The sequence below is a fragment of the Galleria mellonella genome, unplaced genomic scaffold (assembly GCF_026898425.1).
Source record: "Galleria mellonella isolate WM207_F2 unplaced genomic scaffold, CSIRO_AGI_GalMel_v1 utg55, whole genome shotgun sequence".
NCBI classification, from domain to species: Eukaryota; Metazoa; Arthropoda; class Insecta; order Lepidoptera; family Pyralidae; genus Galleria; species Galleria mellonella.
The window spans coordinates 3,823,247-3,846,816 of NW_026442115.1; the positions used below are offsets into that span (position 1 = coordinate 3,823,247).

The 23,570-nt window shown below is 30.5% G+C and overlaps 3 protein-coding genes across 4 annotated transcripts; 1 reads left to right on the forward strand and 2 right to left on the reverse strand.

Moving 5' to 3' along the window:
- Positions 1 to 257: 257 nt before the first annotated feature.
- Positions 258 to 9,295, reverse strand: LOC113521321 (type 2 phosphatidylinositol 4,5-bisphosphate 4-phosphatase). 2 transcript variants are annotated; one of them, XM_026906834.3, is made up of 4 exons: positions 9,060 to 9,295; positions 8,663 to 8,829; positions 7,863 to 8,072; positions 258 to 5,914 (listed from the first exon to the last, which is right to left on the reverse strand). In XM_026906834.3, exons 1-4 carry the CDS (start codon positions 9,100 to 9,102, stop codon positions 5,633 to 5,635), a joined length of 702 nt encoding a protein of 233 aa, XP_026762635.1. In that variant the 5' UTR covers positions 9,103 to 9,295; the 3' UTR covers positions 258 to 5,632. The 2 variants fall into 2 exon arrangements, with proteins under 2 accessions (XP_026762635.1, XP_026762634.1); XM_026906833.3 differs by having other exon boundaries at positions 8,663 to 8,832; positions 9,060 to 9,294.
- Positions 9,296 to 10,152: 857 nt separating this feature from the next.
- On the forward strand, positions 10,153 to 18,345 carry LOC113521316 (U3 small nucleolar RNA-associated protein 4 homolog). The gene is made up of 11 exons (XM_026906825.3): positions 10,153 to 10,359; positions 10,446 to 10,825; positions 11,310 to 11,491; positions 11,919 to 12,103; positions 13,354 to 13,509; positions 14,076 to 14,409; positions 14,933 to 15,122; positions 15,800 to 16,023; positions 17,008 to 17,190; positions 17,511 to 17,588; positions 18,199 to 18,345. The coding sequence occupies exons 1-11, from the start codon at positions 10,259 to 10,261 to the stop codon at positions 18,301 to 18,303; spliced, it is 2,118 nt and encodes a 705-aa protein (XP_026762626.2). The 5' UTR covers positions 10,153 to 10,258; the 3' UTR covers positions 18,304 to 18,345.
- Positions 18,346 to 18,525: 180 nt separating this feature from the next.
- Positions 18,526 to 22,068, reverse strand: LOC113521443 (uncharacterized). Its single transcript, XM_052898973.1, has 5 exons — positions 21,918 to 22,068; positions 20,153 to 20,259; positions 19,781 to 19,897; positions 19,551 to 19,689; positions 18,526 to 19,386 (listed from the first exon to the last, which is right to left on the reverse strand). The coding sequence occupies exons 1-5, from the start codon at positions 21,998 to 22,000 to the stop codon at positions 19,245 to 19,247; spliced, it is 588 nt and encodes a 195-aa protein (XP_052754933.1). The 5' UTR covers positions 22,001 to 22,068; the 3' UTR covers positions 18,526 to 19,244.
- Between the last annotated feature and the right edge of the window lie 1,502 nt (positions 22,069 to 23,570).

A 23,570-nucleotide genomic window follows, 5' to 3' on the forward strand; every position in this document is an offset into this window, starting at 1 on the left:
CTATAGGAAGGTGAGGCACTAATTTAAATCGCTACACCACTATGTTCGTTGAATGTATTTAAGTGTATGTTTAATTAGATCAATTACCGACTGCAAACTAGAGACAGGTCAGTATTAGACGCAGATACTTACCATTACTGTATTCTGTGATGAAGACAATAATGTATGCAGTGTGTTTGTTAAAAATTGCGAATAATCCAATGTAAATATGTGCTTAGGTCTAATTCATACATTATACTATAGAATACAAATAAAAATTATTTGCATTATATACCATTTATTTAACTTAAAACTAAAAATACACGCTGTAAAGCCTGACATGAAAATTATATAATATACACTAACTAAAAATAATTTTTAGATAGAATGTTCGAAATACTTTAATCTTGCATTTCATATAAGTAATAACTAGACACTTAATAATATATATCACATCTGAAAGAAATGAAAAACACGGAGTGGTCAAATTTTTGGATAGACTAGGGTACCTACTTTATAATAATTCCTTTAGCTTATATTACTTTATAGGTATAGATGGAAATTAATGGAGACGCTTTCACTTTATTTAAATCATTAATTATAATTCAAGTACCTATAGATGGATTTTAGTAATATTATTATGGCTAGCGGATTTCGAGTAAAATGTGGCTACAATTTTTTTTTATCCAAATCACTTTAGTTACTTTATAGCCAAATGATTCAAAAGTAATGCACAACTATTAAATATATATTACCTACTTACCAAATGAACAACTCTAGTATGAGTTTAACACAGATTTATATTGCTTGGCATTTATGTCGAAAATTTATATTGAATTTCTAACGGATAGTTTCGAAAACTTAATTTTAATAAAAAGCTTTCGACGTAAACATGATAATATAATAACAGTAACGTAAATCTTTGTACAACTCATAATGATTTTAATAGGTATTTAAAAAATCCTTTCAATTTTCCCAAATAAAAATGTCTAGAATGCTGTACTGTGAAATTTTAAAACTATTTTCTTTATTCTAATATGATTAAGAAAGGTAGAGGTTACATCTTTGTTTTCAAGACACAAAATGTATTATTTCTTGTCTAATAACTTTTAATTATTGTCACTTGATGTAATTGCGAATACGTATATTTTCTTCTCTTATACAAAGATAAATTTATAAATATATATTTAGGCTGATTGAACTTGAACATGAAAATTTGTATTAAGGTACTACATTCACAAATTATGTTAATTTATGTACGGTATTTTAAAATATCTAGGGCAGCTATAAGTCACTTATATACACGTATTCATAAAATGATTCAGAATAAACCGAACGATAGTAGGTATAGAGCGCATGTATTATGCTTTTTATGCTCAGCCCGAGTTACCTATCGAACTCTAGTGACGTTTATATTTGGTGGAATACTACATGCAATTTTGATATAAAAGTTACATTACATAATTATGTGCATTATTATTCACATGTGCATGTCACATATTTATGATTTGTGTAGGAGACAATATAAGGATTCTAAATTCAAATATCTATAATAATGCTTAATTACACAACAAACAGTCATTAATGAACACAAAACAAGTAATCATTTGGTTAATAAGTTGAATAAATATAATAATAGGTGAGTCGTAGACATTCAGATAATATTTTAATATTTTCTACAACTTTTGAGAAGCCCGTTATTGATTGTTTTTTTTTTCGATGTTATTTAATTTGTTCTCCTTTCAAATTTTTTCTTTGCCAATCCAAATTAGTCTAGCAGTTTGTATTTGACGTAGCAACAAACATTAGCATTTAATTTTTATTTATATAGATAGACTACACAAATAAAAAATTAAATAAAGACAAGCTAATAGGAGAGTCCAGTCCAAATTGATATAACCTTATTTAACATTCAAGTTGATGATGAAATTAAAAGAAGAGGTTGTCAGTGCAACATTTTAACTTAGGCACCTATTTTACGTGATATAAACGCAATTCTGCACCGAATTGATAATTCTAGCAATGAGATCTTTTTTGCAAAATAATTTTATTCATTTAGATATTTACTGTTTAGAGTGCTGTAGTAGAGTAACGTCGGATTTGGAGATTTCAAAGTAGTCGTACTTTTACGACCTTCATAAATATTCATTATTCATTACGTTAATAAAACGCTTTAGTTCATCTAGTGGCTACAATATACGAGGCTTCTCAACCAAGGTCTTGACTAAAGCCCTTTACACATTATTTATGACTCAAGATATATAGACTAAAAAGCAGCAGTGAAGATAGAGTCCAGTAATCAAATTGTACACTCATTTCCAGCCAGCGAATCTGACCATTGTTGTAAAACATAAAGAAAGTTGTTAAGAATTGTATATAAATATAAGGTCTATAAATACGGATCCTTTTCAATTTCGGTAAGTATTCGGCTGCATTTATGTTTTGTCTTGCAATATCTGTGCTTATTTAATTTTACTTCGACAATTTTAAATGTAATTTTTGTATAGAAGCATCATATTATTCTTTATAACAATGGCATTGTTATCATCCCACTTAGCTGAAAAATTAAACTAAAGATTGTCCTAGTGAAATTCCACATATACAATCATTGCTGAAGATAGTTTTTATATCTATAGAAGTCTTTTTTAGATATAAAAATTACGAGTCGCACAACTAGTAAATTAAATTGGAACACTAATAATATAAAATAAAAATTTAATTTTAAATAATGAGTAATATACATGTACAAGTTTTACAAATAAAAATAGGCAAGTAACCGAAGTCCACTTGCCAGACAAATATCTAAAACATAATTATTTACTTTATAATGAATATTAAACAAATGAGAGTGTCTTATCGACCATGCTTTAAAGGATAACGATCCGAAAACATTTTAGCTCGGTTATTAAAAAATTGAGACTTTGAAATAAAATACAATTCTTAACACATGCATTTTTAGCTTTTCATAAGATTTTCCATATATAAAACGTTCATATGAAACTGAGAAATTGCAATTGCAATTTCTCACGTGTATTATATTTTTTTATCTTAAAAACATTGGGAATAAAATGAATATACTGAATTTCTTATTACAGGTACTTATGTAATGAAAACACACATATATATATATATATTAAATTTGCATAGGAATACAAAAAGAAGACAATACATGAAACAAACAAAGTACTTAAAGGTACATAATTGTGCTATAAGAGGTGCTGTCTGTAAAATATGTTAACCTTTTTAAGGATTTTTTTTATTCTATTGGCTGAGGTATACTGAAAAATACACTATACTTGCAACGGGAAAAAACTATTTGATCACTACGCCATTGGACGCACAGAAAGAAATTTACAGTAGCCATTGCGGATTTCATTATAAGAATCGATCTTAGGTGAATGTAAAACAGTTCTTACACAAGGTTACAAATTTTCTTGTAATGTAATACAAATTATTGATAATGCAATTGTACGAAAGTAGTTTTTTAAATTAATCGTTTACGTCACGAGAACATTTATACTCTTGGTACACTTTGCAAATATTACGTACAAATGACACCTCTTATTATACATATAAGCCTTTAATTACTAATTTTATATATTTACACAGTAATTTTGATTAAGTCTAGTAAATATCGAGAATAATGAATGCATTTATTTTTTTAAATTTTCAAGTTTCATCGTAATTACATTGATCGTTCAATCTACTATTATACAAAGAAATTATATCATGCTTTTAAACTATAGGACATAAAAGGTAGTTTAATAGCATACCAATATCAATACTAAAGCGGTTACTTAATATATTGGACACAATACTAACTTGAATTCACGTTATTTAAAGTAAATAAATTTGGTTTTTTATTAGAACTGGTTTAGTAACATGTCACTATATCAAGGTTATTCTTTAATTTCCTAATTCAAATAATTAATTTTTCATTAATAATAGTAAATTAACGTTATCACTAAGTTCCAATGTATATGCAAACAACAATATATGGAAAGTTTTCTTTTTGGATGTACAAAGGCAATAGCTTTAGTAATTAACACGAATTAAATATTACATTTGCTTCAAATATATTATAATATAATGAGTATCCCACATAGGTAGTGACATTGGCCTCACATGTGGTCTAAGTATTAAAATATATGAAACATTTATATACAATGATGCAATGATCTTACACCCTGTCACACATAATAATGTCAGGATAAGAATTAAATTCGTTGAAATAAAAAATAATCTCAGCACCTATTCAATAAACATTAAGGATGCATTAAATTATTGTATTAGTCATTAAATTTAAGGACAAATACGATGTGATCGAACATAAATTATCCCTATTACTCATTCAACTCTATTACACATACATACAAATTTTTATATACGTACATAAATATACAATAAAAAATAAAAATTTGAACGCTCAGAAAGACAAATTCCGCTTAAAAGTGCACGCACAACTGGTAAGTGGCTTATATCACATCTTAAAATTTGACAGCATTGATCACTAATTTATACTTCGTGCTCTAATCCCGCGAATTGTGCGTGATGATTTATTTGGGGTGCTATTCGAGTTCTTAGTGTCTGATGAAAAATGAACATATAATTTTGATGGTCTGATGCGATACAATTGTAAACTATATCTGTGTAAATGAAGTACAATTGCAATCGTATAATGAAGTCAAATATATTGTAATATAACTCGGTGTATATTTATTGTCTTCTCCAATAAGAGACAGACGGACATAAGTGTATGAACTTGAAATTGGTAATTGCCAATTATTTGTCTGGTATTTAACTTACTGAACTATCATATTCTTTTAATTATGCATCTAAGGATTAAATTTAAACAATTTATGTACCAGAAAGAATTTTTACTTTAACAAATAGCTGCGACTCGCTTTACTAAGTTTCATTATTTTATTTATTTTAAGCAGCAAATCTAATTTGTTATATGGTATAAAAAATGAAAAGCTGTGCAATCATTGCCTCAAGAGGTATAGCATCTTGGTCCGCGGGAGTAGTAACCAACACATCCACAGTATTGTTTGTTTATTAAGCGTGAATCACCACTTTTCATTTGATGGGGGATTATTTTTAGCGTATAAAAGATATATGGCCATTATTATTCTAACCTATCGCTCTATTATTCGATTTACTAGAGCAATAAAACATATATATGCACAAGATAAGCGAATTATTAAGATAAATATAGACATCTATGAATAATTACTACTCTCGTAAACTGATAAAATCAACGACTACGATTGTGTGAAATAATTTGGATTATATTCGTTACTTTATCAATAATTTGAAATATTCTTTCTTTTTTATTAAACATTAAACAATATCAGCCAGTAGCTATCTTTATAATAACAGTAAATTTTATTAAAGATTTAGTACTTAATACAATTTATCGAAACTAATATGTTTATTGGCGTGAGCAGTTCTTTCATATATTTTTGATCAACAAAAAGAGATAAGCGATTTTTTAGATTAGCTTAATTCTACATGCGTTACAAATAAAGGTTATAATACAATATATCTAATTGGCATAGAACCAAATAAATATAATGTTAGTAATATGGAATTGAGAAATTTTTAATATTCCCTAGTCATTATCACAATACCAATGTTATAGTTGTTCATTTTACATTGGGCCCTCGATTGTACTTACTTTCATAGCAAAGTAATAGAGAGCTCGGCTTCCCAATAGAAATGCGATTAAGAACAGTGCAACATATGCTACATAAACACCATGGTGTTCCTTGGCTTTGTCAAATGTTCCTACAGTGACGCCGATCGCGATTGCTAAAAATATGAATGCGAGTACTGCAAATATCGTTCCCCTGACGCGGGCCATACGCGACCCCACCGATGACACTTTGCGACAATGAGGGCATCGTACTGGAGCATTTTTCAATAGCTGATACTGAAAGCAATAAATTGTAATAATTAAATACTTTAAAAATTAACGCGTAATTAACAAGTGCGGCCGTAATGTTTTTTCGAAGCAAGACTATGCTTCGTTTACGAAAAATTTTACATAGAGGAGCATTGTAGTTTCATCTCAATGCAAAGCTCAGAATTACCTCCCAATTCAAATATAATAATCTATCGAAGCGTTCACAGATGAGAATCTTTGCACGTATTTTTCAAGCGTATTTTTCATTTGTCAGTTTTATTCGTATTTGCAAATTATGAATGGTGAGTGTGTAGCGCTATTTGCGATTCAGCTTTGAGAGAGAGCTCAGAGTGTACACGAAATTGTATCTAAGGTACCGCTTTGTATCTACATAAAGAGGAGCATAACCCAGCTCTACATTCAGCGCTAAGCCCTTTCTATACATAAATAAACAAGTCTTTAGACCCCAAAACCTACAGTTCTATACTATAAATCCTAAACAGAAATATCTAATGAATTCCCTTTTGTTACATCTCCAGAAAAAAATTTCATTAAATCATATTTCATCACTAACTCAAAAATATATTATATTATTAGTTCTATATCATACAAATTTAAAATTTGGCATTTAGTGATCTACTTATATATAATAATAATAAATCTTTTATTTTCAGGTATATACCCATACTTTACACTTATTATGATTAAAATTTCCTTTTAATTAATTTCAATTTTTACATTATTAATTATACAAACTATTATTATTATTTTTAAACTGCACATTAATTACAAAATACTAATTTAAATAATTTTATTATAAAAACTTTTGTCGTCAGCTATGCAGTGAGGAATACAGTCTTTACAATACGATTACTTATTGTCATTAATCTTTCATTAAATTTTGCCTTACATTTACATAAAATAGCAAAAAAATCATTAACCCTGTTCTCTGCAAACATGCCAGATGCACTACACCACTATGGCAAGTTGAGCATCGCTCGGAATACGATAAAATGTAATAGTAATTATATGAATAAAGTTTCATTAGATATAGATATTAACCTATATCCATTTGATCTTGTAGTAGTACTCTTAGTACTCGGAGTAGTTACTCTTAGAACTACTCATAGTTAGAAGTCATACTTCTCACAAGTTGACAGGAAAAAAGTGATGATACTTAAAATAATGGCATTTAAAACTGGGTGGTAGATTCATAAAATAAAATTTCAATTTAAAAATGCTTAATTAAGTTTAATTGAATAAAAATTATTTATATTTTTTTTAAACAAAATTCACATCTTCCCTCTTAAGGAGATGGCAAACTAACCCCCTGCAGAAGCACAGTCAGCTGGAGTTCCAGATAATATTTTGTATTTATATAACTGCATATTATTATTATTAATAATAAATATATTTTTATATCAAATATTATTACTCCTCTTAGTAAGGAATAAGAACACATTTCCTGGGTCAATACTAACACTACTTTTATCTTATCGGAATAAAAACATTCCTATCTTTAGTCAGAGCAAATAATACTGATTCACAATATTTTATTAAAATCAGTTGAGGTTTCACAGGTTAGCATCAATGAACATTGTGATATGAAGTTGTTATATAATTCATTTTAAATAAAAAAGAAATATCCTTATTTTGTTTAATTATATAATCATACCAGACGTTACCCCTTGAGGGGTTTCGCCAGTAGTTTGGTTGGCAACCATAGTTAGGCTTTGGTAATATTTTAAGAAAAACACTGCTGCCCTTGAGCATTCAATTCCTTTAGTCATCTTTTCAACATCCACAAGAAAGGAAGGGGTGGCCCATTATATATTAATTCTTATTTGATCATCCTATTTATTATCTAAGAGACATCATAATGCTGTAAAATTAATTTCTGCAAGAGGTGCATAGATAAATATTTTGCATTTACTTGTATTTTCTTACAATTTTTGTAGTTTTTTCATCTACTTACCAGAAATGTGTCTTGACAGTGTGCACAAATAACCCTGCACATGCCAGGTAAGATGGGTACTGGAGGAGTGACAGGCGATGGTGCCAAGTTAATGATCCTTTTGCAGTCGGCTCTAGGACATGCAATGCGTTGAGAAGAAGACTTGCAGATTAACAAGCAATTGCATGGGCAGCGCACATATTTTTTCCCCGGGGGAGCATTTCTTATAGGCTGCAATATAATAATCATTTTAATTCAAACCTTTATATTTTTATTTATAATGTTAATAACAGTTAAAACATTCATATCTAGTACAATAATACAAACAAAGATAGATAGAACATTAATATGTTCAAAATAAGTAAACATATGCATACTATTTTTATACAATAAAGATCCATGTGATGATGATGCATTATAGCATGGTGGTAATGACAGATTCATCAGAACATTTGATCATGACAAAATACCAAACATGATACTGTATAATGTAATTATATTTGTAAGTCCAGTAATTTAAATAGGTATATTTCTTTCACAGTATAAATGGACAAATTGTTATCTGACTTCGGAACCATAATACAATACACAAATAACCATGAATAGAAATTTACAGTGAGTAGCATTAATAGGTGATATTGGTGAGTGGTAATAAATAAGGAGTTTTCCCCCTTATTCATAAAAACTAAAACATATTTAAATCAAACTTATTTTAGCTATTACAGTATATTGTTACTTTTCAAAACAAGTTTATTAGATGCTTGACCTTTTTATGAATAAGGGGGTAAGAGTTCCAAAGTAAAATAATGGCAAATACATACTGTAGCTTCATTGCATTCAGAACATTTTACAACATGTTGCTCTCTTTTTCCCGATATATCTATCATGGCCTGACATACACGGCATGTCACCATAGGCATTCCAGCTTGTTGGTAAGGCGGTGGGAGTTCGTCGGGTCCAATTGGAGATATCGTGCTGACATTAACTTCTTCTGTCAAAGGAATAGTTAGTTTGTCTCATACGTAATATTCAATTAAAATCTATTAGATCATATAAGAAATGGATAGATACATATTTAATTGCACAGTCCATATAATTATACAATGATTTAAAATAAAAAGAATTGTTGAACTGAACAATTAAGTTTAAATTAAATTGAAACGCTGAGAGTATAATCATGATTCGTCAAAAAAAAAAACAAAATTTCAGTAAACTCACCATCTCTCAGTAAGGGTTGATTTTCGCTTTGTCCGTCACCCATTGTTCACAGTAGATATAGAAGATACAATTGAAATATTATTGGAAACACGAAAACGATTAGATATTTTAGTATGTGTACTACAATACCCTCATTAAAGAAAAATAAAATTGTCTAATATAAAGTCTAAATATTTTTATTGGTAGTTGGTAGAATCTACGTAAATAGGTAAATTATTGTTTTTATGACTCGTATGTCAGTTCAATATTTCAGCATCAATCAGTCATTTTTCTGTCAATATAACATAGTGACTAGTTGCTGTGTTGTCAATTGTCAACCTATCTAATACCCTTGGTCTGGGGGAAAGGGATTGTTAGTAGTAGGGTCTAATTGACCCATTGCTAGCAATACACCCTATCAGGTCAACCTCCATGTGGTTACCTTTGGAAACTATCGTGGTTAATTATGATGGTGGAATTCGTCACGATGGGCTGACTGACCTGCTTTTATCCTCACCTATTAGCTCTCAATACCCCGCCAGCGTATATCAATAGCGCAGAGGTGATTACCATTCCATTAACACTCATTAAAAAAACCTATCATCTCTGGTGCCCCGCTAGTGTATACCTAAGAACAAGGAATTACATAGGACTGATAAAATAGAAACTGTAAATCATATGGTCGCCTCTTTTCTTCTTATGCAAATATAATTAGAAAAAAAGGACAAAATATACACCATCAGTTGCTATTCTTGTCAATTCATAGCTAATAACAAGGAATTACATAGAAGGAATGATAAAATAAAAACTTAATCATACAATTGCCTCTTTTCTTCTAATGCAAATATAATTAATAAAAAGTAAAATTTGTCATTGCCAAAAATTAACATATCAAATATTTTCTATATACTAACCTGTTATGAATTCACAAAAAAGTGATGGATATTATATCTTTCGTCCTCCTTTTACTAATTATATTTGCATAAGAAGAAAAGAGGCAACCATATGATTTACAGTTTTTATTTTATCATTCCTTCTAAGTAATTCCTTGTTCTTAGGTCTTTTCTCATGCTGTTGTTTTTAGACATAGTCTCTGTAATCTGTGATTAGTGTTTAGTATCTGTGACTGCATTGTCAATTTAAAATTTTTTTTTATCTTCTTGTTTTTAACATTAATTCATTATTTACTATGTGTTTGTTTTAAATCCATTAGAATCAAAATGTGTAGTAAAGTACACAGAGTTTGTTATTATAATCCAAAACCAGAATTAATTAATTGTGTTTCTTTAAACAAAACTACCAGACGTATTGCACTTGCAAGGTTAGGTTTGATTTTTAGGCGTATAAGCATGTTTGTCTCATTTAATATTTCTTTATTAGATTTATTCCTGCATTCTTTTTTTACAGAGCAAATGCTTCAATTGAAATATGGGACTTGAATTATGGTCCTTATTTAGTAAAATTTATTCCTGGAGTCGAAAAGGGATCAGTTGAGGCTCTAGGTTGGGTTGAAGATAGGTTATTATCTACCGGTCTTGGTGGTGCTTTACTTGAATGGGATCTAAATAAACTATGCCTCAAAAGTACCACTCTTTTGACTGGATATGCAGCATGGTGTTTGGATGTTAACACTGCAAATACCATTGTAGCAGTGGGCACAGAGCAAGGTTATGTCAACTTATACAGTGTGGAGAATAATGAAATAAATTATTTAAAATTATTTGATAAACAAGAAGGTAGAATAATGTGTTGCAAATTCAATAAAACAGGAGATATTCTTGTCACAGGTAATCACATGTAGTAACATGTTATTGTAAAATAAAATCTGTTTGTGTTGATACTCATATCCTTAAAAATCCATAAATGCTTCACTACAGTATATGGCTCTGACTGCTCAGTTCAATATGTTTTGAGTTTTTTCTTTGTTATACTGGTGTGTAGTATTTTGTTCCTTTAACTATTATTATATTTAAAAGATGATGGAGTTGTAATATATTGTATACTCCATTATTACATGAATAAAAACACTGATGCACATTTTTATACCAAATAATAACTAAAAACATTCTTTCACAATTTAAACTTTTTTTGTTAATTTAATAAGTAATATATATTTTAAAAATTTTTATTATGTGACCTTACATTGGAATATATTAAGTAATTAATGAATAACAGAAAGATCTAGGTATGAATCCCATGAATCAATAAAAGTCAATTATTGTTTTTTTTTTTAATTATCTCTTAAGATAATTTAATAAAAATAAATTTTAGGTTCAGTAGATACAATAAGAGTGTGGAATGTCCAGACTGGGCAAGCTAAGAGTCGCATGTCAGTCAGTAGACGTGGTAAGGAGACCATAGTTTGGTGTTTGGCTGTTCTTGCTGACAACATTGTTGTATCTGGCGACAGCGGAGGACGACTTACATTTTGGGATGGGGATCTTGGGGACCAGGTAATTTAAAATTTTATATTCATACTACTTATATAAAAAAATATATCAAATACATTGTATTACTCTACCAGAACAAAAGTTGTGTAGAAGACATAATACTATATGAAATCTGCTCATCTTAATTTTAAGATAACTGATTTTTGACAAACAAAGAAAATATTCTAAACAATTTGTCATTTTGTGGTGTACGTTTCCAAGGATGGTTCTTATGAAGAGAACAAAGTAAAAAATTGCCTGGAAGGCCTTTAAAGTCACATTTTTCATATTTAACAGTTTTAATGAGAAAATAAATAATGCTGCCAATTCAAACATTTCAATCAATAGAGAATAATGTGTGTTGGGTCAGGGAGTTGATAATAAGATTGAATAATGACAATATTTCCTTTTGGTATTACCTCTCATTTGCATTTACTTTACTTGATTTTAGATTGAATCTTATGTTACACACAAGGCAGACATTTTGTCAATAGCTGTGTCTGATGATGAAACATACATGTTCTTCAGTGGTGTCGACCCTGTAATTATGCAGTTCATTAAAGTTAAAAATCACAAGGAGTCCAGGGGACAATGGGTGAGACATGTGCAAAGACATGTCCATGAACATGATGTTAGGTGAGCCATGATATTTAATAAATAATTACATTATTAGACATATTTGTGTTGACTTTTTACATTAAAATGTAACATAACTTATAAAACAACTGTAAGTTACTGCATATGTTAGGATAATCCTATTAATAATTTAATGCTAAAATTTATAAGGATGGATGGATAGGTGGATGTTTGTTAAAAGGATGATAATTATTTTGATCTCACCCTATATATGTTATATTTATAGTTGGTACTCACAGTCACTTGCGAATCAGATACAAAAACATATTCTGACACTTCCCTATGGTTGACTGGGAGAGAATGCTTTTAGCATTAATTGTACCCATATCTAATGAATAAATAAATAAAATAAATAAAATCAGATACAAAAACATATGCATTCCCTGATACAATTGCATCTCTATTGTATGGATAGAAAATATTAAATGAAACTGCATATTTTTTTTTGTATACAACTTAGAATGGTAAACAAGCTGATGGCCCACCTGATGGAAAGTGATAACCGTCACCTATAGACATGAGCAGTACCATGGACATAACAGTGTATACTGTTTCGCCCATGATATGCCCCCCATGTGTTGCCATTCCTGAGGACTCAGGTGTTATTCCTCTGTACCCTGTAAATTCACACCATATCCCACCCTTCAAACCAAAACACAGCCATGCAAATACAATTGCTTTACGGAATGGGACAGAGGTACCCAAGCAAATGACTTTTGTACAAAGTTTCCTTCTGGTAAATTGATTTCATAATATTTCAAGCAATTTTGATAAATCGTCTAATTTTTATATTGGATTAATACCTTCTCGATTATAAAATTAGATTGAAATCCCTTAATATATTTTCCTATGAAGATGTAATGAGCAAACTTTATAATACTTTTTATGATTTTATTTTTTATACATTCATGATTTTGTCATAGTGTTAGTTTCGTTGTAGGGCTATTTTTGAATGTTCATTCTGATGTGACTCTGTTTTATGTAATTCTTCTTATAAATATATTCTTATTCTTAAATACATTATACTATTCTTTAGAAGAGTATAATGTATGCAACAATTATTAATTCTTTTTTTTGTTTTTACTAAACCTTTTAAATAAACCTTTTTAAGTAATATTGTTGATTTTTCCAGAAGATGAACTATTTTGTATATATTATTTATTTATTATTTTTATATTGACTACATTGTCATAAATATTGTTTGTAAATATTTGTCTGTTTTTGTATAACATTGAATTAATTCATTTCAGATCCTTGGTTATTGATAGAGAAAGATTGATATCGGTTGGAGCTGATGGTTACTTGACATTCTCTAAATATCCTCCCAAGTGGGTAATGCGGATACCACCAATGATTCCATCACCAAGAACATCAGTGTCACCTGTGAAAAAACTTTTACTTTTAAGGTGATGTGTGTACTTTATTTTGAGTATTATTTACTTGTAACTTTACTATATAAGAATTAAAACAATATATTGTATATATTTTGCATGATTGTTTGGAATAGATCTTTTTATATCCCAAATAAAAAATGTCAGTTCTCTATGGTACAAAAATAAAGGTTCTGTGGAATTAATTAGGTGTCAAGTTTCTTACAGGTACATTCCATGACTATTGTTTGAGCTGTTAAGGCATTTATAAGTAACAAACAAATAAATAACTTTAACTTACTTTTAAAACTAATCTGCTATTTTTTGGGGTCTGAAAAAGATAATTATGATTGATTCATACTCATATCTAATTAATTTTATATTCACTTTTATGCTTCTGTGGTATTTTGATTATATAAATGTGTAAATTATGATATACTTTAATTTTTTGTAACAAAATAGAATCATAGTTTTTGAACTAGTGGCAGAAAAATTTATTTATCTTTAGTAATGTTCTAAAGTTTAAAGAATATTATAAGAAATTTATTATTTTAAAGAATAAAAATATTTCTAACATTTATTATGATTATTTTTAATTACAGATTCAGCACCCATTTAGAAGTTTGGAAATTAGGTTCTTATGGCACCAACAAAAATGGAAGTGTTATTTATGATACAGTCAACACTATTAATACAAGTAAACAGAAAAAAGGTAAAAATACAGGGTTAGAAGAAGATTCAACATTTGATATTATTGACAAAGCGAAGGTTGCCAGAAAACAAATTAGAACTTTAAAATTAATAGAGAAACCTTTAAAATTAGTATCAGTACAGGCGAAAGGTCAGAAGCAAATACGCTGCTGTCAGCTGTCGCCCTCTGGAGAATTTATTATTTACTCAACAGATAGTCACATAAGAATGCTGAAATTGGATGCGGTAAGGGATTTTCTTGTCATTAAATGAAAGAAAGCATGTATGTTAATCTTTAAATTGTCTTCTACTTTATTCAACGAGTATGGAACAAGGATCCTTGTCTGATTTATTTGACAGCAAACCTGTCTTTGTATGTTTGTTTTTTTCGTTTTTTTAGTTGTTTACTACAATAATTAATACACAATAAGATAACAGACAGAATATAAAACAAAACTTTACAATGTTTTCAAAATACTCAACATAGAGATAATAAAAAAACAAGAATAATATGAATTTGTCTATTTGAGTTAAGTGCACGAAAACCGCTACAGGCAGTCAAAATAAATCCTTTGACCGCTAATTGTAAGAATGTTCTTTCTTAAACTTAAAATAACGGACTATTTACTGCTTACTGAATGGAAATTATTGAAATAGCACTGTTAATTAAAAAAAAAAAAATTCTTATGCTTCTTGTCTCAGGCTGGTAGATTGAATAGACTGAATTGAAACAATATTGTATTCATTCTTCATATTATTATAATTACAGGATGAAGAAGACCAAGGCAATTTATCTTTGTCTAAATTAACAATCAGCGGTTTACCAACGAGTTGCGATCGAATTGCGTTCACACAAGACTCCCGCACTATGATGGTTCATTGCGCTGGTGTAGTTCATGTTTTACAAGTGGACCCGTTAGCAGGTGCAACCGTGGTACAAAGTATCAACGTGGAAAAACGTAAGTACCTAAATGTAACACAGAAAAATTCTAGTTTATTTATACAGATGTTTTGCCTAAATCGTCCTCAATATTTTAATATTAAGAATTCGCCGCGTTTCTTGTCTATTAATCTGTAGGTATACCTTAATCTTAAAACTAGTGCATAGATTTTTTAGGTTTCACGGTAAGTGATCTATTACATCGATTGATTACAAACGTATACGTACAAAGTTTATATTGTTAAATGTCACGCATTCTCTTACGAACCTCGGAATGAACAGTTTGGAGAACCCATTTAAAACCGTTACAGAGAAGTGAAAATAATATCAGTATAGTTGTATTATAAGTAATTATCAAATTTACATAACAAATTAATATGTCACGTCTTATCGTAGAAAGTGAATAAAATACTGTTTGTTTTACTTATAATGGTGTATTGTTCTAATTATTACTGTTTATACATGGTTATTCTATTAGGATCGCTGGTACTATTCTAAACAATACATCCTACTAAGTCGTGTATGATAGTATTTGGTTAATAACCATAGCAGAAGGGGAATGTCTGATAATAACATTCAAGTTTTTCTTATAATAATAAGATTCCCGATCGCACACGTATACATTTAAAAATTATTTCAAACATGTTAACCTTTAGGTAAAAATTGTGATGCGTTATTTTTCCTATTATTTTACAGATTTGAAAACAGCATCAGTATTACACCTTTATGTATCTAGAGAAACCGCCTCAGGCGCAATATATTTAGTAGTGGCTGACACTCAAGGCGCTGTAGCCGTGTGGACTAAAGGCGAAAAGAAATACGAACATTACGTAACATTGCCGAAATATAAATGTATACCGTCAGCTCTAATTGTCGACTGGAAACGAGACAACCTCATTATTCATTACGTAGACCAAAATGTAAGTAATTTTTTTTTTTTTCTTTAATGGTAAATGATTGTTTTTTATAAGATAGTTTCTCAACACTAATAATATAATTTGTATAATCTCAATATAGGAATTAATATAAAAAATAAGATTGTTAAATAAAAATTCATTTTTTAATAAGAATATTAAAAAGACATACAGACTCTAAGAATGAATATGTTATAAATAGTATACTTAGGGAGTTTACTTAGGAACGTTTATTCACAGAACTAATTTCTATTGACACACATTGGTTATTATTGTGGATCATAATTGATGTGTGTCATCAACGGCATATAAGCCAACCGCAATAATATTATGAGAATGATAGGCGACAGAGTAGATTGTCACTATATACTTAACTGTACAAATCACACATGCCCATTTACTGTTTATGCTTTACTATCACTCGGAATCAGTTGTATTAACATTGTACTTTTAAATCTATATTCATATCATTAAATCAGACAATATCTGTACACAAAAGAAGTTTAAGGAAAATTTATGTCTTAATTCCTATTAAGACATAAATGTTTACTCTTTTTGTCTGTCTATTCATATATTTGTTTTGTGTCGGATCACATTGTACCAAATTGGATGCAGTTTTCACTATAGTGTTTCTGTAGTTCCAAATTAAAGTTTATTTTTGTCAGCAAAGGACAGAAATTATTGGAAGGAGTTGGAGGAGGCCTTTGCCACAAGGCACTCTGTGCTAACATATAATTTTGATAATATAATTTTACGATTTTATTAATTAATTCTAAAAAATGTAATGTAATGTAATTTATTTGTAGTGAAAAAAAATATAATGCATGCAATATTAATTATAATTACAAAGTAAATTTTGTATAATATTAAGCGCAGAATAAAGGCTTCTTTATCTTTTATTTTTGTCTTGATAATTTATTTATAAGTGATCATATTATATTGTATAATAAATTTAAAATAATTACAATTGCATAATATTATAATTTATAGCTGATAGAGTATGAGCTACTGCAGCGCCGGTTTGCAGCGGAAAGAGACGGGTGGCGGTTGAGGTCGCCAAAGGCGGTTGCAGAAATAGGCGGTAGAGTGGCTGTCTCAATGACATTGCACCCGCGTCGCGATGCTCTCCTATTGCACGACGACACCTCGCTTTGGGTCGCCGACAGACAACCGGTAATTGTGGAAATTATTTATACAGTTTCATAAATGCAATATTTGTGGGAGGAGATTCTTAGCAACGTGGACTAGCCGTCTTATTGCGGGGAATATAACTTGTATAAATTCCATGCAGTTTTTCTAAAAATCCTAAGTAATAGCTAAATGTAGAGTAAATTAGGTAACTCAGATGTATAGCATTATATTTTAGCTCATCTGACATTTAAACCGAGTTTAATTAAAACCTGTAGAAGTCAGCAGTGAATTTTTAGTCTACTCATATGTAGATACATATGAGTCTTCTAGTTAATAAGAAGAGTTTGAAAATATGTTTCCAGGATGAAGATAGTGAACCTGTTGCAAAAAGAACAGGACGGGATACAAAACCATCAAATATTAAAGTTGTACCCTTTAAGGTATGTATAGTTGTAATTAAAATTAATTTACTATAGTTAAAAGGAGTTTTAAGAATGTGTTAAATAATCCTAAACTCGAATCCTACTTCATCATCATTACTTCAGTCATTAATTGTTTATTGCTAAATAGTGAACATAAGTTTAGATAATTATTTTACTCCTTATTTTCTTAAATATATAAAAATCACATTATAATATTCGTTTCATAATAATCTTCAGAATTACTCAACCGATTTTAATGAAATTTTGTAATTTTTTTATAAATGTAATGTTTTCGCCCCAAATTTATTAAAAGGATAGTTTTTATCTGGATAAGAAAAAAACTAATTCAGTACTGATAGGGGGCAAAATAATGTTAGCCGGTGTAAAATTTAATAAAGATGCTTGAATGTGGTAAACAGGTTGGAAATGTTTGAACAAAAACAAATGTTTCATTTTGAGTCCTTTTTGTTTAGCACAGTTTCTCAATAGTTTGAGAATTAAGTAGTTGAGTATTTATATATAAGATTAAAAAATTACTTACTCTATTAATTTACTATCCATATTACTTATCCATATTTCATTATCACTACCAACAATAACATTATGTTATATATTAATTATTCCACAGTACCTGGCGGACTTTCATTGGCTCAACGACGATGAGGCAGTAACAGTGGAAATTTTACCAGAAAACATAGTGTTACAGTTGCCGCCAGTTATGATTAATAAATAATATGTAAATATAAGAAAAATAAAGTTACTGAAACAATTTTTATATATTTTTTATATTCCAATCAATGTATTCGTAACACTTAATAATAATGGTAAGGCCTAAATTTTTGTTAGAATTATTTGAAGAATTATTTTAATACAAAACCCAGAGCGATTGTAATATTTATGATCAGTTATTTTTATAATATATTTATTTGCATCTGTCACAAGAGTTGGTAGTCAAAATATTGAAATTAATGAACGTGGAAAAAGTTTTTTTATACCATGAAGGTGGCAAACGAGCATAGAGCCCGTCTGATGGTAAACGGTTACTGTAACCTAGGGACGCCCGCAACACTAGGCATATCACGTGCGCGTTGCTGACCCTGAAGAAACCAACAGTAACATTACATAATACTTATACATGAGAATAACAACTAGGTACTTTATTAGTTCAACATCTTACAGTTTGCGGCAAACAACTTTAACATAAAAGTAAACATTGCAACTTATCTATGCAGTAAGCACTTGTGTGTAAGTAATATTGTTATTGTGCAAATTATATAGTATTATAGTCGGGCTTAAGCATTTTTCGTTATTTATTCTATATACTTACCATTAACCATTAACTAAATTGTAACTTTTCCATGAACGCTATCGACGACACTCTTTATAGAACTATGTGTTCCCGAATAGAACAGAAACACTCATTGTTGACTGTAATCGCCCACATTGTGACCGACATTTGGCATGAACGATTCACCAACATATCACAAAATATATTTACCTATTGAAATTTTAAATACAATGTAAAGAGACGATCAAAATACAACGCAAAATCTTTATCATGAAACAAATGACAATGTACAGTTAAGAGATTTTTAAATTTAAAAATTCAGCCTTTTTGTAATTATAATTAGTAACTAATAACTTAGTAAGTAAATATTTTTTTGATACATGTTTTCAAAATTTAACAAAAGTTTTTTCTAAAGTTTCCTGGCAAAATGGCATCACTTGCAGCTGATGCGGACGTGCCCACATTTCGTCTTGGACTTCACACTTCGCCGTTGGTAGTTTGTATGAAATAGGGTCACCAGTAACGCTTCTGCAATTATTGCCATATATTAATAAAATATTAAACCAATCCAGGTAAATGCCCAGAACTACAAAATTACATGGTCACACTTTATTTAGGACACAAAATTTTTATTTAGTGTAAGGATATTATGGAAATATCTGATTTGGCAGGTTTATTAAGTTGATACAAACCCTAAAAATACCAAAGTTTGCTTGTATGGGTCATAAATTTGACCAGGAGGTAGTGGTGGCCTGGTCGGATAATCCCGGCTCGTCATTACCAATCTTCCATATCTTTCTAGAGGGCACAGTGCTCGTCGACCGACCATACCTTTAATTTGTGATAGAATTTCTTTAAAATATAAAAAAGAAATATAACTTAACCGGATTTTTATTAGAAATAATTCGAGTACATGTCTTACCGGAGGATGTACGCGGCAGAGGCGTTGGCGAGGGATCTACTACAACGGGATATTTTTTAGGTTCTGGTTTACAACTCACCGAGTGAACAGCTGTTCTATACTCTTCTAATGGCATTCCTTTGAAATAATAAAGGTTTATAATCAATTAAAAGTTTAATTAAAATATTATATAATTAGCACACCAGGCATCCTACGAGCTAAACATAAAATTAGGTTTTTAATTAAACATGTGGAAGTTGGGCAATATTACGAAAATTTATGATTTCCATTTAAATTACCAATACTATTATTTTCTCTTCCAGAACTAAACTGATATTTGATGATCTGATGTCCTATTTGTTCAAATATCGTTATGCCTGTAACTATAATTACCTAACTTTTGTGCTTCTTTCTCTTGTATCTCACGAAGTTGTGTATAGAAACCCCATTTTTGGTGCCATAGCCTTGCTGCATCTCGCTCTTTTCTAGTAACTGTTGTCCTGTGTGAAATAGAATATATGTATTAGCGATACGTATATTTTAAATATTACGCAATTATTATAATTATTATAAATTTTATAAATCTAGTGTTTATATTATTAGATTTTTCACGATTAAAGTTTATTTTCTTGTGGAACAAACAATTCAAAATTATATGGCAATGTTTGTCGTACTCGTATGTTATTGTCTGTATTTTACTTAAATAGATGATAATAGAATGGTAATCCCACCTGCGTTATTACGCTATTAGTATACACTGGCTGAATAACAGTGAAGGATGATAGGTAAAGATGAAACAAATGAGTTGGCTCATCGTGACGAATTCAACAATAAATCAATCATAATGATAACTAGGAGGAACCGCGTGAAGGTCGACCTGACAGGGTATATTGCTTGCAATAGGGTTGCTAATTCTCATTACAAACAATCCCTTCTCCCCTATTGTCTGTATTAGGTGAACACACATATATCTACTTATATTAATTTACCAAGTCACTCAGAAAATATTACGAAAAAAAGTTTTTATGTATGTGAGACTGACCAGTTATAATTAATTTAAAAACATGATTACTTATAAGTAAAAATAGGTATGTTCTAAATTCAAAACTTCTTTCCACATTTTTTGCGAGCTAATTAAAATTACCGTGTCTCATTGAAAAATGGATTTGCGTCGAGAACATTTTCGCGCTATGATGTTTTACCATTTTAAGTGTCGCCTGAAACCGGACGAATCGTACGATAGACTTCAAATGGCGTTTATGGATAAAGACCCTTCTAAGGCAACCGTCTATCGTTGGTATAATGAATTTAAGTGCGGTCGACTAATTTTGGATATGAAGCAGATTTTCATTTCGGCGTGTTTACGACATCATTACAGGTGATGAATCCTGGATTTATCAATACGATCCAGAAACAAAGCGCCAGTCGACGGGATTTTGATCGCGAGCTTTTTCAATTTGACTGGCTACTTGGTGTCAATTCCTTTACGAAACCAAAGAAGCATTAACACTGAATGGTATACTACCAAATGCTTGGCAGAAGTTTTCTGTGTTCTGAGCAATAAGCGACCTAACACAGGGCTCCGCGGGCTATTGCACCACCACGATAATGCGCCCGCCCACATCGCAATCAAAACGAGGGATATCCTAGACAGCACACCAGTCAAACTCCTGGGTCACCCTCCTTACAGCCCTGACCTAGCACCGTGTGACTTCTTCTTAATCCCAAAAATAAAAAATCAGCTCAAAGGGAATTGTCGTAGCCGGATGATGCGCTCTCAGCGTTTGAGCAGGCTGTTAACGAGGTGTCTGCGGCGGACTGGAAAAAGTGTTTCGAAAACTGGTTCAGACGCATGAAACTTTGTAAAGACGCTGGTGGAGAGTACTTTGAAAAGATGTAATAAAAATATGTTTATCAATAGAAATTTTTTTTTAGTGTCAATAAGCTTTCTGAGTGTCCCACGTATTTATTTATTAATAGTAGATACAATTAATATAGACCTTGGGGGAACTGTAAATGTCATGAAATTTGGCATACACATGCTACTCATATTTGACATGGTTCAGGACTTAGGCTACTTTTTATTCTGATCGATAGATATACCCCGATCAACGAATTAAACAAAAAATTTGCCTGATATAAATTTTAAAATACTTACAGAATTCCTTGAGCTTTGACAGGATCGACGGATGGTTCTCGACGGACGCCCACGGTTGCAGGAGCTGGAGCTGCGTTCTCCATTTATCACACAAGCGTTACTGTAGTTTGCACACTGTTGATAGGATGTATGTTACTTTAAAGATGTTACTATTTCGTTGCTAAGTGAAGTATAATCGATACATACATGTATATAACGAAAGAAAAATGGTTTCTTTAACCGATTTTAAAAATATAGGTGGTTATGTGCTTGTTTTTAACTTTGGAAATTTGTCTATTTTACGTTACTACGTTGCTAATTCTAAATCATTTTTAACAATTTGCAATTGATAAGGTTTAGATAGGTATTCCTGTGTTGGTTCCTATTCAAATATTTGTTATAATGAAGTCTTGGTTTTTTTTGTCAATGATCCAGGCTTACGAGCGCTATCGAACTCTTCTTAGGTCTTAGGAGTGAGTTTGCCTCACTCTGCGTCTTCTACCGCTTATAAAACGGACTGTGCTTAGAGGAATTGTTCAATATGTTGCCCAAAGCTACTTTCTACCATCGGACAGCTCGCCACCGACAGGGAGTTTATCCCCATTCCCAAAAGACGGCCGCGTACAGCGCAGTTTCAGAGATGTTTTCTTCCACGAACGCTCAGGTTATGGAATGAGCTCCCTGTCGAGGTTTTTCCAAGAGACAACAGCACGGAGGTCTTCAAAAAAGGATTGACAATGCGCGTGTGATGCCCCTGGTTTATAATCCTTGTTTATCCTAATTGTAGGCATTCGTAGGCTACGGTAACTACTTATCATCAGGTGGGCCGTATGCTTGTTTGCCATCTCAATCACATGTCAATCTTGGCTATTAAAGTCACCATATTACTATTACTCGTGTGAATTCTATGATGACAAGGGCTAGACCACTTTTGGCATTGTAATTTTCGATATTTAAAAATCGGTCGTAGGTCATAAAGTATTGATTCCTTAGTTATTTCACGCAAAAAATAATACTACTTATCTACCAAGGTAGACAGAAAATACTTAAAATATGTATTTAATAAAGTAGACTGTAGGCAAATCTATTCTTATTCTTTCTAATATTATAAACTAGCTGTAGCCCGCGACTTCGCGTTTCCGTCGTTTTTCGTAAAATAACTAGTAGCCTATGTCTTTCCTCACGGTTCAGTGGTTTTGATGTAACAGACACATTTCCCTTCACTGCTCTGCTCCTTTTGATCGTAGCGTGATGAAAAGTATACTATAACCTGCCCTAAGTATGAAGAATAATTGTGCCAAGTTTCGTTAAAATCCGTTGAGTAGTTTTTGTTTCTATAACGAACATACAGACAGACAGACAAAAATTTTACTGATTGCATGTTTGGCATCAGTATCGATCACTTATCACCCTCTGATAGTTATTTTGGAAATATATTTCATGTACAGAATTGACCTCTCTACAGATTTATTATAAGTATAGATGTGAAATTGAATTTATTCGATTGCTTGTTACTATTTAGCGCATTAACGAGTCAACCAAACACTATAAAATTGGGTATTTAAGTATAGTCTATTATTATTTTTTATGTACATGTTGTATTGATCTTTGTAATCAGTCTTTAAAGGTTTGAAGGAATAAAGAGTTTTCATTCTTTTATTCATTCATATACGC